The 15953-nt window shown below is 41.9% G+C and overlaps 1 protein-coding gene across 2 annotated transcripts in view; it reads left to right on the forward strand.

Moving 5' to 3' along the window:
- LOC123993192 (AF4/FMR2 family member 2-like) overlaps positions 1-15953 on the forward strand; it is a 185552-nt gene that overhangs the window by 112764 nt on the left and 56835 nt on the right. For both annotated transcript variants that reach the window (XM_046295072.1, XM_046295073.1), the window contains one exon: positions 10712-10766. In XM_046295072.1, coding sequence (XP_046151028.1) covers positions 10712-10766 — 55 coding nt within the window. The remainder of the gene's footprint in view (positions 1-10711; positions 10767-15953) is intronic.

The following is a 15953-nucleotide window of genomic DNA, read 5'->3' on the forward strand; positions in this document are numbered from 1 at the left end:
TTGTGATCACTGCATCCAATGGCTATGGTAGGTTGATTAATAACCTAAACCAGATTACAGGCACTGGTTACAGTAAGAAGCTTCCTCTTGAGTGGTCCGCTTGATGAAAACCAGTCAATATTCAGGTCCCGAAGGAAGTAGACCTCTCTGTTTAAATCACATACATTATCAAGCATTTGAGCAAACAAAAAATATACATTCGGCAGCCCAATAATCAATTGGTGTGGGTTTCTGTGCTGCGGGGTTGAAGCTACGAACTCCTAGGCTTGGCTCTCTCATCCCTTCAGGCTTCTGGGAGAAAAGGTGGACAATGAGCCTGTCATTGCGGGTGTAAGCAATGTCCCCACGCGCTCTGGCAGCTTTCATGGCTGGGATCAGTTCTTTCCTCTTCGCACTGACGGTAGGGTTTCAAAGCTACCGATAATTTACTAAAGTTACCGGAATCTTCAGTAATTTAGGTAATTAATAGAAAACCTATGGCAACCTATCGTAACTTTGTTAATTTATATTTGAATAATTTAAAAACATATATTTATATATCGGCAATTATTTTGTATATCTGTGTCCAAATTTTCCATGAGTTTCTAATAGATAGACCATATGGTTCAAGAGAAAATGGCCTAATGAATGAAACAAGCATCTAATCAACAATGCTATTATTTTCAATTACCTCTGCAACTCATCCAACTATTTTTTTTTCCCACAAAAGCCACCAGTTTGACTCCAAAACATTGACAACAAATATATTGACATAGTAAAATAAATAAAAGTGTGTAAAACAAATATAAAGGATATTTCATGCTGAAACTCTCATATTAAACACCAATGGTATTCACTAAGTTGACGGTTTATAGTTAGGATAATGTTTTACAGTTTTGTTCAGATTTTTTGTTGTCTTATTTAATAATTTAATTTATTTTACATAAAGATAAGGCCAGAGAGAGGGCAAAAGATAATTACAGACATCTGTGATAATCTGAAGTACCCAAAAGGGCCAGTAGATGTATTGTGATAGATTACATGGATTCCTCCTGAAAGATACCACAGTTATGATAGTTGATGATAGGATTTATACAATAAACAGAGTACACAAATGAAAGACTGAAAGGCATCGTTTTGAGTCCCAGAGAATGAGAAAAAGGGGCAGTGATGTTTCTTGCTGCAAGGCAAGCGTTCTATCTTTTTGAATGCTCTCCAATGTTGCACAGTAATCCTTTTTCCCAATTGAACACAAGATTCTGCTTTTGTGTCGCTCAATGACACTGCTCTTATTGGAGAAGTCTTCAATGATTTAACGAGTCCAAGGAAAGAGCATTTGTGTCAATACCAGCTTTGTCTGGCGGAGCTTGAATGCATCGACTTCAGATCAAGCAGTGTCTCTTTCTTTCCCTGCTACTAACACAGGAAATGCAGTGTAAGCACAAGTGAGTGGCAGTATTAGCTTTTATATTAAAACACTCCGCTGTAGCTGTTAAATCTGTGTTGTGTTATGGTACTCAGAGCCTTTATTGCTCTCTATAAACATGTATACATTATATCCTAGCTTCACTTCCAATGCTTACCTCGGTCCCTGTGTGCGCTCATATAAGACAAAATAAGTAGGAATGCAGAGATGATTTAAGATGAGATAAGTGAGATCATGAATAATGGAATCACTTTGAATTTCAAAAGGACAGCATCTGGGAAAATAAAATTAAACATTTTAGGAGAAAGAGGGGCTCATTTGTAGCAGATCTGGTCTTCCAGGGAGGTAGCCTGTCTGTATGCGACAGCTGTCAGCTAACCAAGTGCAGTGATCCATGGACTTCTTACATCGTACATATGGATCGTCATCCAAAATCATGAAGCTGTTTATTTTTGACCGACCACCTCGATTTGGTCTTATGTAGCAAAATCTTTGTCTACACCTATTCAGCATCGTTCACACCCTCTTAAGCCTTATCCCTATCCATCTCTTTAAGGATTCACATGTGAGGCCATGTGCTAAACAGAGTGAGTAAGGTAGTGTAGCAAACAAACAAAGATTTCAAGACTATAAGTAGTAAAAGTAGTAGACTACAATAAGGAAAAACAATAAGGAATAGCATTAAATCTAGTCCTTGGCCTATATCCTAATCTGACTTTGGTGCAGGTCATGTTGTTCTGAACGTTACCGTCTCTGGTAAACACACACTGTATCAAGTAAAATCTATGTTTATTTGTCACATGCACAGGATACAGAAGGTGTAAACCTTACAGCAAAATGGTTACTTGCATATCTGCATAATAGCAATATCAAAAATAGAAATTGTCCAGATAAAAATATTTTATAATTATTAGATGACACTGACCCGGAAAATAGGGGTGTGCCCTATTTGTAAAAATAAATAAAAATGCAAGCATATTTCTCATGCGTCAATAATAGAATTTCTAAATTATACTGTACTATCTTTGTTTGAGTCAGTCATGTGCGTGGCCTAAATAACTCAACTGGATAGTCTGCCTGTAAAGAGAAGAGCGGGCTGAACTTTGATCCTGCTGCTCTGATTGGATTGACTGAAGCTGTAGATTGACTGAAGCTGTTCTCTGTCCACTCGCTTCATAATTTAACCAGATCACTTTTCCTTGTATTTTTTCAGTCTGATCATTTAGATTACTGCTGCCTGCTACTATGATAAATCACATGGCGAGGACGTTTGCTATCAAGCTATCAATGCGCATAATATCTAACAAGTGGGGCAAGGGTATGGAAAAAATATGAAACGCAATGCGCATTCTGACTGAGTGACAGCAATCTTGACTGCCCACTGCAAGTTGAGGACACACACACACACAGACACACATACACACCCACCCCTCCTTGCGCTGCCCTAATCTGAAGCTTTTTTGCAGTGAGAACAAGCAGGGGGGGTATAGTATTTAGCCAACAATTATTTAGGCATGTAAAAAAAACACTTCATTTTTTCCCCATCACGAATATCATCCGATCCGACTATCAACTGTCCATTACAAATACGAGTAGGGCCATATCGGCACACCTCTGCCAGACACTTGTCTAAATGTGAAGGAAATGCTATAACCACCCCTCAGACACATCTAGCTAAGTGGATGGGTCACTATTGTCTAGACATGTAAACATGTTCATGAAATACAATAGATGGCCGTAATCACCCCCAGACACACCTAACTACCTTGAGTAATTTAATCATCTGGCAAGTGAATCATTTTGTTTAAACATTTAGCTAGCTAGCTAAACAATGAAGCATAATCCCACTCATATTACTAGCAAGACAAACGGATTGTCATAGCTAGCCACAATGCATGAAATGCTGTAGTATGAATCTGCAAGTAGCTAAAGCTAATGAACTAGGTTTAATATTATCTATCTAGCTGACATTAGGCTATAACTAGTAATCATACACATAACATAATGTAATCTAGCGTGCCAGTAAACTCACATTCACTAGCTAGCTAACAGTACGTTTTAACTTGCAATGAAAACAACTTTCTGACAAAATTAGGAAAGTATAATATCTGAAAACGTAGCTCGAATCTTACCCATTGAGAGAATGCCATGAGTGTGCGAAACTGTCATCAAGGCAAAGGGTGGCTACTTTGAAGAATCTTAAATATAAAATATTTTGTGATTTGTTTAACACCTTTTTGCTTACTACATGATTCCGTGTGTGTAATTTCATAGTTTTGATGTCTTCCCTATTATTCTATAATGTAGAAAATATTTAAAAAAGAAAGAAAAACCCTTGAACGAGTAGGTGTGTCCAAACATTTGACTGGTACTCTACATGTATGAATGCTTCAAAGCAGACTGGAACCCCTTTAACTGTTTTGTTTGTACAGCTTGTTTGGCTGGTGTTGTGTCAAGTTACTCCGGTTCACACTGACCGTGTGCAGAATGTACTCCATCACAACTTTTCCCCACTGCCTATAACGCCTGCTAAATTCAGGAGAGCAATAGCAACACCTTTGCAGTTCTCCAGACTAACAAAAAAGCTGAGGTAGCAGGGCTTATCTACACATACTGATCAGCTCACGTTATAGACAGAAGCATGCTACTTGACAGACCAATCCAAACTCATCTTTCGGTATGTCCAGCCCAACCATTTCTCAGCCTATCATGGCTAGCGGGAAGGTTCCTGCCTTTTTCCGTGGCTAAACTAACTAGTCTCGTAATTTAACAATTTAATTTGTATTTACAGATGGCATACACGTTTGTTATTAAGGCACATGAAAGTTTACATGTTCCAGAAGGCATTTCTGAAAAAGAAATGAGGTAGTGATGTGCAACATACATCTAGCTTCCTGAAACGGGTCACATTTAGATATGACGATCTCACATGTTTCATTGTTTATGTTTAGTGTGTCATGAAACCAATTTTTGGCATCATTGATATGATGAGAAGTTGAACATGTCAGTCTCAAAGCTGTCAGTGTTGTCACTGTAGCATTGACATGATGTAATTGTCCTCACAACGCAATCATGTGTGCCAGTGTTTTCATGGTTACTGAGGAGCCAGGACACAAAGTATGCAATGACCTCAACATACTTAACCGATAATGCTTTATTCAGCACGTATCATAAACAACATCCCTGCATGCTGAAATAACACAAAGTTCTTCTAGTATGAAGAAGCAAACCCTGTAGGAGCAATCAACAAACATGCCTCATTTGCTTCCATCTGATTGGCTCCTGGTGATGGCTCTGTGATTCACAGTATTTATATCACATGGGTCTGCAGACCTAAATAAAGTCAGGAAGTCATCAAAGTAGAATTCATCAAAGTAGAGAGAGAGAGAGAGAGGCTGCTTGCTTGGGAAAGGTTGCATGTGGCCTGCAGGGCTGCCATGGCAGAAGGCTGAGGCTCCAGACTCTAATGAGGCCTTGTGTTTGGACCCGAACTGCATCACAGCCCCCTCCGGCGCTCCTCGTCACACAACCCCACTCCCCCCCACCTCTCGCCACTACTTACACAAACACACACACACAGACATAAATGCACACACACACACACTGCCATGGCAACAACCACTGCTCGAATCACAGTTCTACCAAAGACCCTTCGTAAAATAGAGTTTTGGAAAAAATTACTCTTTTCATGCTTTTCTTCAGAAATGTTATTTGTAGGATAATAATGTTTGTTGTACCCTCACCATGTGTTTACTGTGTCCTTCCACACAAATGTAATATAGTATCATCACAACACACACATAAAATTGCTGTGGACATACTATCAGAAAGCATTGAATAAGGTATTGAGGAGGGACCTGAGTGTTACTTACAGTAAGTAGAGCTCTCTACTGTAAGTTGTTTGGAAGCCACCAAACAATGTGTGTTCTTGGTACTATATCACTCTAAAGATAAATATTTGCAGGGAATTCATGACCACCAACTTTATATATTCAAGTGCCTTTAATGGTGAGGCGAGTGCTTGTTATATACGACTAAGACAGGGGAGTTTGAAAAAAGAAGTAGTCAGATGTTTCCTACTTGGTGGAAATAAATGCAGAGAACAGAGTGGAGCCTCACAGGCAGGCAGAGGAGACGAGGGAAAGGCATCCATCACAAGCGTCAACGTAGCCTCTTGATGTAACACTCCAGTCAGCTCTCTCTCTCTCAAGCTCTTGGAAATTAGAGTGGTAGATGGCTCAGGGCCAATCTAAATAATCCATCGCTTAGAAAAAGCGAGGCTTCAGAGTATGGCTGGGGCCCTGCGTGTGTGTGTAGAGGGGCCAGAGAGAACCCTTACTCTAAATCAGAGGCAGGCCTGGCAGAAAACTAGAAGGAGGGAGCAGCGAAGGACAGGAGAGGAGAGGAGAGGAGAGGAGAGGAGAGGAGAGGAGAGGAGAGGAGAGGAGAGGAGAGGAGAGGAGAGGAGAGGAGAGGAGAGGAGAGGAGAGGAGAGGAGAGGAGAGGAGAGGAGAGGAGAGGAGAGGAGAGGAGGATTCAGGATGCTTTCCCTCTGATCCCTGTAGCTCTCACCGGAACTCTGTTTCCATGCTCCCCATTCATAGTATACACAGTCATTTCTTCAATACAGAATAGTCTCATTCCATATGCATTTAAACATGTACAGTATTCTCTCGTTACGTAGTCCTTTATCTTGTATTCACTTATTCCTATGCATCCTATGCTTCAGACTCCACACACACACACACACACACACACACACACACACACACACACACACACACACACACACACACACACACACACACACACACACACACACACACACACACACACACACACACACACACACACACACACACACACACACACACGGGTAGTGATGTTGGGAGTGTTGATGGCCCTCTCTCAGCTGACTGGATCCTCAGACGACTGCTCTAAGTGACAGATCTGGAACAAAGCAGCGTCTCAGGGCAGGAGACAGGAGCACAGCGGACGACAGGCACTTTGCATGTGAGCTCTTGACACACACACACACAAACACACACACAAGGAAACACACACAATAAAAACATACACTCTTCTCCTAGGGTAATGCACAGCATATTTATTTACTTCCATCTGTCCAAGTGCATTTTCGTGTACCTCGGAACTGATTGACACAGTAACGCGGAGATGGATTGAATGCTTATTTAAAAGCACACTCGTTTTAAGGCCCCCACAGTTACTGCATTTGCAGGCTTTCGCTCCGGAGGGAATAGAGAAAAGGTAGGTACACAGGAAAGGCTGGAGAAATGTTATCTTATGCCTCTAAGGGGTAACTTAACAAGCCTAATGTATCTCCCCTCCCCTCAGCCTCTCCTTCCTGTCCTTGTCTAACACAGCATCAGGGAATCACAAGAACCATTGCATTACCCAAAATTAACCCTGTCATCATCACAACCACCCACATACACAACAGTAAAATATAGCATCTAAATTTAACCCTCTCCTTCATTTATATCTCTCTCACTATGACAGTACAGCTCGACAGTGACAGAGCTCTCACTGTAGGGGATATTAGAGTCAGTTACTGTATGTCCCCTCTGACACACACACATATCTGATACCCCTGAGATGATGCTGTCTCTCTCTGGGCCCAAGAGATGACGCATGGCCTCCCTCATCATGACGATGTGTCTGTCTCCTGGCACAGTACCATGGCGTTAGTTACCAGGTACCAGGGACGTGAAAGGATAGAGGCTCAGGGGTGTCAGTCATCCCCCGGTGAAGTGTCACATCCCAGGGTGTACAGTACAACCCTCCTCCCTTCCCCATCTTCCACCTCCAGAAGCTCTCTGAGGAGGGTGGGTCACGCTCCCATGGTCCCCAGCTGCCTGGTGAGTGGTGACATGCCTCCCTCGTGCCCAAAAATAGACAGGAGAGAGATGTAGCTATTGTGGAGCTTCCAGCCCACCTAGCTAAATGGGAAAGAGCGGTGGTCTATTCGCTTAACAAAGTCGACCTCTGCCATCAAACTGAAAACACGGATGGTCACTCTTAAATGCCAATCTAGCAGCCCTTTCGCTCCATTTAAAAATAACGTCAGAGCATGCAGGGGGATAATAACAGTAATACAGTGGGCAGTAGGGGGATGGAGGGTTACTGCAGTGCCCAAGAGAGTGGTCTTGTTGATGAGTGCAATTATGTATCAGTGACACATTGACATGTACTACACTCAGTGACAAACAGTTTAATTCTGTGTTCAGGAGAAATGTCAACATCAGGACATTGGTGATTAGATATGTTTAGAATGCTTTTCTGTAGTGCATCGGACAACCGCCATTTACCACATTTATACGATTTACTGAGAAAGTGTTTTGGTGGTTTCTTTTATTTTCTCGACAGCTTGTCATGTCAGTCAGTCATGCTCAAGTCACACATAATTTTCATAAGGTAATGCAATAAAAACATTTGAAGCAATATTGGCACTCTTGATATCCACATTACTTAATATGAAGTACATTAAAATAATATATAATACCTTATCAAAATTCCAGCATCCAGTTCATTCAGAGTATCACAGTTACTTATCACAACAATTTTTGAACATTTGTCTGTGTAATATGTATTATTTCTAAAGACTTATCATAGTTTGTCTCCAGTATATGTGAATTCTGAAAGGCTAGAAGGATGGAGAGAGATTTTCCCTGAGAGTGCTGACAGATAGACAGAGGTAGTGATTGGGAGTTAGCTGGTGGCTAATGATCACAGCCTGTGCCTGTCCCTCCCTATCATTACGCTAGCCCTCTAGTGGGCTAGTGCCAGGAGACTCTGTCACCGCGTGTTGCTGTGTTGCTTCACTCCACCAGCTGTGCTGCTCTAGTCTGGGCTTGCCCTCTTCAGCTCTGTACGGCCTCTCATCTCTATTTTCCCCTCCCCACCCCTCCTCTTCTCTTCTCTCCCCCTATCACCCCTCCTCCCTTCACCCCTTGAACTGCCCTGCTGCCCTGACTAATCTTCCCTTTCTGACCCTCCCTTTGCCCTTTCCTGCCCTGCCATAGACACTCCTGACCTACCCGAGACACTTCTACCCTGCCCTAGACACTCCTGACCTACCCGAGACACTTCTACCCTGCCCTAGACACTCCTGACCTACCCGAGACACTTCTACCCTGCCCTAGACACTCCTGACCTACCCGAGACACTTCTACCCTGACCTAGACACTCCTGTACTGTGTCTTTTGTAAAAGCAAAGGAACAGGACGAAACAGTGCCAGTGCCAACCACACAATTCAAATGGGCCTCACTCATGGGTGGCTTCAGTGAAAAAGACATGGTGTGGGTTGGTAATTCTGTTTCCATGTTAATGGTCCTGGTAGTAAGATAGGATGTTGTAAATCACATTATTTCTCAAGGCTTCACCAGAGCTGACTCTAATCATATTTTAAATCATTAGACTGCGTTTCACTCAGGTTTATCAAGGTGCTTTGAGCGCCTGTAAAAGAACACATATGTTTGCCAAAACGTCAAACCTTAAGCATACACTCAACTAATGCCAAGTAGGAAAGAATGGGTTTAAGAATATATCATTTAAATGACTTAATGCAGATTGGGTCTCTATATCTCATGGTGTGCCAATTGTAATGAGGTAAATATTTCTGTGAGCTCACTTCTAGCTGTGCTGCCAAAGTGTTTATATTCACGTTAAAATAATATAAAACTCAGTTTAACTCCTTGTCCTCCTTGTGGTTTGAAGGTTAATTTAGCAAAGTGATAAACACAGCCCCAATTAGTCCATTAAAAACACTGTCTCACTCTCAGGCTGAAACAGTCTATATCTATTATTTATCCTCAAAGGTATTTCTTATAAAGTCCTGTTAGTCCTGATATGTTGTTGCAACTGCGTATCTGTGGTTTCCTGACAGAGGGAGATGTCCTGGGGCTAATTATTTTTCAAGCAGTTCATTTGGATCGGAGGTCTATCAATGTTTCAAACAGATGTGCACCGAGCCTACGTTCATCATTTATAGGGTCTTCAGGACTCCTTTAAGAGTGTATCGTTTTTATACACGTCTTTTGGGGTGTCATAAAAGTGAAACGTTTAACCACGCCTCTCCTCCTAGAGTGAATAGGGCTGTGGGTAAGATGCTGCAGTGTACACTGTTCAGGTGAATTTATAGGTGTGCTTTTTCCTACTATTGATTTGTCTCCAATTAAAGGCTGGATTATCCACACCGGCTGGAGAGAGAAGTTAAAAATGAAATATACCATGTTTGTCCCTCTCTTCTTTCTCCCTCCCTCTTTCTTTCTTTTTCTCTTTTTCTATTTTCTTCTGTGTCTCTCTCTCAAATTCACACACACACACTCACACACACACTCACACATGCATGTACATACAGACATTACCCCCACCCCCAGCTTGGCTCCAACTGAGTGCAAATCCACTGGAAGCGTCCACCTCAGCCACCTGGTTTTGTGTTTTTGCGAAGATTTCTTCTCCTGACATCTGTTAAATATTATCAGGTTAATGACTGGCAGTTTTGTTCAAAGTTCTGCCCAATCTAAGATGCTGCACGACAGCTTAGGTCATAGAAAAGTAAACTTTAAACACATTTCCCTCTCTCATAGAGCTCCCTTTATTGTTCTAACTGAGGGGGAAATTCCCCGCCTGGGTTATTTTTTAACAGCCATGTTGTGTTAGACACTCCGGGCCAGTCAGCCACTCTATGTAGAAATGTAGGTTGCTAAGCGCTAGCTCGCTGCTAGCCTGCCTGCTGGCCCGGTTTTATTGTGTTTTTACTATGATGTCATCACACCCCATAACCATTTGTCAGATGACATCATTCTTTCTGAAAACACTTTTTGATAGTTTATGGTCTGAAGCAAGCTAAGGGATTGGATGTTTTTTTTCAATGTTGAATTGCATTGAAAGATGGTATATATAACAGAGAGTAGAGTAATGCCAAACCTCACTATGGAGAGATACATTTTGCACTTCTGTAAATAATGGCACATCATCCCAAAAAGTATTGTGCTAGTGTCCTAATAATAAAAAAAGACCTTTTACATGCACTGATTTTAATAATATATCATTTCTTTCCAGTTCTTTCGAGCAGTACTATATGTTTTGACTTTATATGGGGAATTGTTGCAGGGTTATTAAAGGGTTATTCATTTAATTCATATTTTATCATAAGCAAAATCCCAAAATAGAGAGGTGGATGATAAAGGAGACCTCAGTATAAGTTTGTTGAATAAATTAGTTCATAAATTGGTGACCTGAAGTTGTCTATTTGACCTGACTGGTGCTGTGTCTTTCTGCAGAATGCTTGAGGATGACCTGAAGATCAGCAGTGACGAAGAGGACACTGATCAACAGGTAAAGTTCATCAACACCCTTCTATGTGCAGTATACTGTATCTCTTTATATGATGTTTTTCTGAGCCAGAAAATAACACAGCAGGAACTATTGGATTAGTTCATTCGAAATGGCTCTCATTGTGCTTCTTCTGTATTTTGATCATAGTTATCATCCATTCAAGACCTTCGACCGGTTGGTAGTTTAATAATAGTTATTAAACACTGAGGCCATCATACTCATTCAGTGAATACAGGGCTCTAATATCGCTCTAACAACAGCACTGCACTCCCATATTAGTGTGTGTGTGTGTGTGTGTGTGCGTGTGTGCGTGTGTGTGTGTGCGTGTGTGTGTGTGCGTGTGTGTGTGTGTGTGTGTGTGTGTGTGTGTGTGTGTGTGTGTGTGTGTGTGTGTGTGTGTGTGTGTGTGTGTGTGTGTGTGTGTGTGTGTGTGTGTGTGTGTGTGTGTGTGTGTGTGTGTGTGTGTGTGTGTGTGTGTGTGTGTGTGTGTGGCGTGCTGTACAGTATCTGTGTGAAATGCATTTGCATCTCTGTGTGTTTATAAGTGGCTTACTGCAAATGAGTGCATGGTACATTATCACGCTGTCATCGCCTGCAGTACACCAGCAGTGTCTGTACACAAATAAACACACACTAGTCTGCTTGGTCCCCCTCCTCCCCCTGTCCTCTGCATGCACAACAATAAAGATAAAAACAAAAAACACATCCTGTCCTTATATAAGCAACCAGCTTAACCCCCCCGCCCCCACCCACATACATACAGAAAAACAAACACTTACACACATACACACACACACACAGCCCCAGTGTGAGTGCCAGACACAGTGGATCAGCATGCTCCAGCACATGTGACTCAGGGCAGTGGAGAGAGGAGGTATAATTAATATATTTTTGACAGAGAAGCAGGAGGGGGCTGGGGAGAACCTGCAGCAGTAATTTTGCTGCTTCTATCTCCCAGTGCCCACATAGTGCTGTATCTAAAGCAATTAGCATCAGCCCAGGCTCTCTCTTTTTTTTCGCTCTCTCATCCCTCTCTCTCTCTCCTCTCTTTCTCTCCATATTTTCCTCTACACACACTGTCTCTATTTATTTTTTCGTCCCTTTCCCTCTCCTTCTCTCCTGTTCTTGTGTGTTGCTCTCAGTGCAGCTTTGGTGCAGTTATGACAGTAGATATAATAAAAAGGTCAGCCTAGCCCTACCTCAGACAAATCACCTGGCACTGAGGGGAAGGGGTGTGGTTCTCAGATGGGAGAGGGGGGCTAGGAGGGGGCAGGGGGGTTGCTGTGCCTGGACTGCTGGAGCTGCTAGCACCTCTGACCTCACTGTTATTCAGCTACCTGGTGCTATTCATCAGCTAGAAACACCTCAACCCTGTTTTGTTCATGCATTCCTCCTTTTTCTCTATGCAAGCACTTCCTTCCCTCTCCTCTTTGTCTACCAGAATTCACTGGAGATTTTCTAGCTGTGTATGAATTGTAGGATTTTTTTTAAAACAAATTTGTGAGAATGGTCTATTGCTTAGTTCTGCAGCAGCACAGAGGATCATTGAGGACTGTGGTCAATTAGTCGGGGTTGTGTTGCCTAGTTTCTTCAAAAAATACTGCAGTGAAAGGGCCAACCAAATGAAAACATTCTCCCCTAAATCAACAGCCATATTTTCATTCAGATGTCCTGGTGGATTAAGAAGAAATCTAGTCATCAGAAACAGTGGTGTCTTTATTTATGTTAGCCGGCTTTCTCTCAATGATAAAACAGCCCCCCTACCCAGAATGAATAGGATACTGCTGTGACTGATCACCATAGATGGGGGAAAACTAATGATAGTATTTTAACAAGGGTTATCGAAGTTCAATGACATAATTTGTTAAAAGAGATAGTGGAGATGGAGATGATGAATCTGAAGGCGGATGAGTGAGTGAAGAGGCCTGTTCATCTGATGTCTCAAATCCTGAAATCATCAACTACTAGTATTAGAATGAGCTAATTTAAAACAGACCTTTCTGCCCTCCCTGTAAGACTAATCTCACAACAGAGCTAATGCTTCTCAATCATCCCACAGATTAATATTCAGGTTGAAAACAAATTGGGGGCATACATCACTGTGTGGCATACATCACTTTTGGAAATATATTGTCCTCTCTACAGGCAATGGACCAGTAAATTCAATAGCAGTGCATTACTCTCCTTGCTTGCCACAATGAAGTATTCTTAAATATTGTTGAATTCCTTTTGTGTCAATTTCATGAACATCTTGCTTTGAGCTGTGTTGTATTACTCTTGGTTATATAGATAAGCACTTGGTCATGGCTGGCCTTTTTAGGCAAATCTAATGGTAGTCACAAAAATGACACTAGCACAGCCCCATCCCTCTCCCTTCTCCTCCTCCTTAGCGATAACCACCCTCTGAGTTTCCCACACACACACAACCCCTGAAATGAATGCCCAAAGACAGCTCATAAGCATGAAAAAAGCCCCAGCAGCCATTAAAACAGTTTGCTGGAGTGCGTATCTATGCCGCCGCCGAGCCAAACACACTAGCAGCCATGTCCCCAGCTGCGTTGCCTAGCAACCTGCGAATGGGGAAGAAGGATGGAAGCAGCCCAAATCCCTGTGGAGAGGGAAACAGCAATAAGAGAGCAGTTGACAGATGATCTGAGTTGTTTCATCTAATATACTGTGAAGATCACTGGCTCCTTTCATGAATGATAAATGGACTGTACACAGATCAATGGTCACAGCAATAAACTTAGCCTGCCTGGCCAGTGTGTGGCTGTGGGCCTGCCTGTGCCTTGGTGGTAGTCGGGACAGGTTGTGGTGGCCAACAGCTTCACTACTTGTCGGTGCCAAGGGGTTTTATTTCTATACCTTGCTCAAACACTATTTAAGCGGATGAATATGCTTTCAAAGAGGACTTGACACCAATGTTTTTTATTTTTTGTATTCCCCCCCCACATTGTGGGCTACATCATATTTTCAGGACTACAGATGTAGCAGTGACACTCATCTCCCTGTGCACCCTTCATTCACTGTGAAGTGGCATGCTACGGTCCCTTGTGTCTGTCTGCATGTGTAATTTATTTCCACTGAACTGTCATCGGAGAGGAAACACTTTAATGTTCATTTGTTTGTTACAATGTGTTGTTGTTCTATTATAGGGAATACATTTGGGAAAAAGGGGAAGGGGGCTGAACAAACAATCCTCATAGTATTAAATTACTGTCACCTGTCTGTGCTTCAAATCAGTGTCAGGTGTCAGTGATGTAGGTTCAAATCAAAGCCTATGGAAATCCATAGCTCAGTAGCAAGACCTTTCGTCGTCCTTGTGTTAGGCCCTGACCTGGCTATGCCATATGGATGTGGGCTACACTAGTTCATTTAGCACACAGGATGTGCTTAGAAACCTGTGGCATTATTTTAAAATAATTTTATAGTATGAAGAATACAAATCAAATCAAATACATTTTTATTTGTCACATGCGATGAATACAACAGGTGTAGACCTTACCGCGAAATACTTACTTACAAGACCTTAACCAACAATGCAGTTCAAGAAATAGAGTTAATGAAATGTTCACTAAATAAACTAAGGTTAAAAAAAATCTCATCAAAATGTAACACAAGAAAATGAAATAACAGTAACGAGGCTGTATACAGGGGGTAAAGGTTAGTCGAGATCATTTGTAAAGTGACTATGCATAGATAATAAACATTGATGAATAAAATAGAAAGGATATTTTCTCCAAACGATTTCTGAGGGAGTGTGCACACACGGCTATTCTGTGTTGAGTGGTTAGCAAAGGAACAGGTCCTCCTAAATGCTTAATTTAGAGTTATTTATGCAACTTTTTTTGTGATACAAACGTTGGGATATACTGTATGTCTGGTTTTTAATACATTCTAAGGCTGCATGATGCGACTCCAATTGTGTTTTGAAAAATGTTTCTTGCACAGGCTGCACACACTTCATCAGTCTATAATTCACAATTTTACAAGCACTTGATAATGCCTTGATTTTCCCGGTTGCAACCCCCTTATGTGGCGGTAATTCCCCCCCCCAAAAAAATCACTGGCCTTTTGCGGCCAGTGACCGTTGTGCCCTTTGGCTGAATATAATAATTCCCTTCTCCCTGCTGCGTGCTACGAATCACATCTCACTCACATTGCTGTTTCAGATATCTTAATTCTTATTAGCCAGTGCCCGTCACCTGATCGTGTCCTTCTCAAAGGCATCTCAGCTTCGAAGTACGATACTAGTGAAGACAGACACATCTGGCATGTAACTGCGCACATCCTTCTCATTGAATTCCAAGGCGCATATTGAAGATTTTAGAAGAACTGTCGACATGTATTTGTTATCAGCCAACAAGATAAGTAGGCCTAAGGAACAGCAAAAGCACTAGCCTATGTAAATCTACTATCCCCCATAGTACAAAAGTTTAACTGTTCTATTGGTATTCTACATAGTCTGGGACAGTTGTGGGATGCGAGAGATCCCGAATTAATACAACCACTCACATCAAAAAATATTTTATAAGCAATGAGGTGATGCAACAGATCAGAACGTTTAGCTTAAAATTTTGATAAACTATTAACATGTTTCTTCACATAGCAGCAATGCGCACACGGCATGAGTCTATAAGTGCAAATGTATGGTATGCAAGAAAATGGCATTGACAGAAAGGGCTGCCTCGCTTCTAGTCCTTAGGAAACTTTGCAGTATTTTGTTTTTTCATGTATTATTTCTTACATTGTTAGCCCAGAAAATCTTACGTGTTATTACATACAGAACTATTGGATATCAGAGCAACTTACCAGCACTACGACCAGGAATACAACTTTCTTGAAGTGGATCCTTCGTCTGAACCAACAACGTTGCCGGAGAAGACGAAGACGGAGTGGTCTTCTGGTCAGACTTCGGAGGCGCGAACACCACCCATCGCTTCCGAGTATATTACTGGCCAATGTCCAGTCTCTAGATAACAAGGTCAACAAAATCAGGGCAAAGGTTGCTTTCCAGAGAGACATCAGGGATTGTAACATACTATATTTCATGAAATCATGGCTCTCTCGGGATATGTTGTCGGAGTCAGTACAGCCACCTGGATTCTTTGTGAGTCTCGCTGACAGAAGTAAACATCTCTCCGGGAAGAAGGGCGGGGTTGTATGTTTCATGATTAACGACCCATG

The sequence above is a fragment of the Oncorhynchus gorbuscha genome, linkage group LG13 (assembly GCF_021184085.1).
Source record: "Oncorhynchus gorbuscha isolate QuinsamMale2020 ecotype Even-year linkage group LG13, OgorEven_v1.0, whole genome shotgun sequence".
Lineage (NCBI taxonomy): Eukaryota > Metazoa > Chordata > Actinopteri > Salmoniformes > Salmonidae > Oncorhynchus > Oncorhynchus gorbuscha.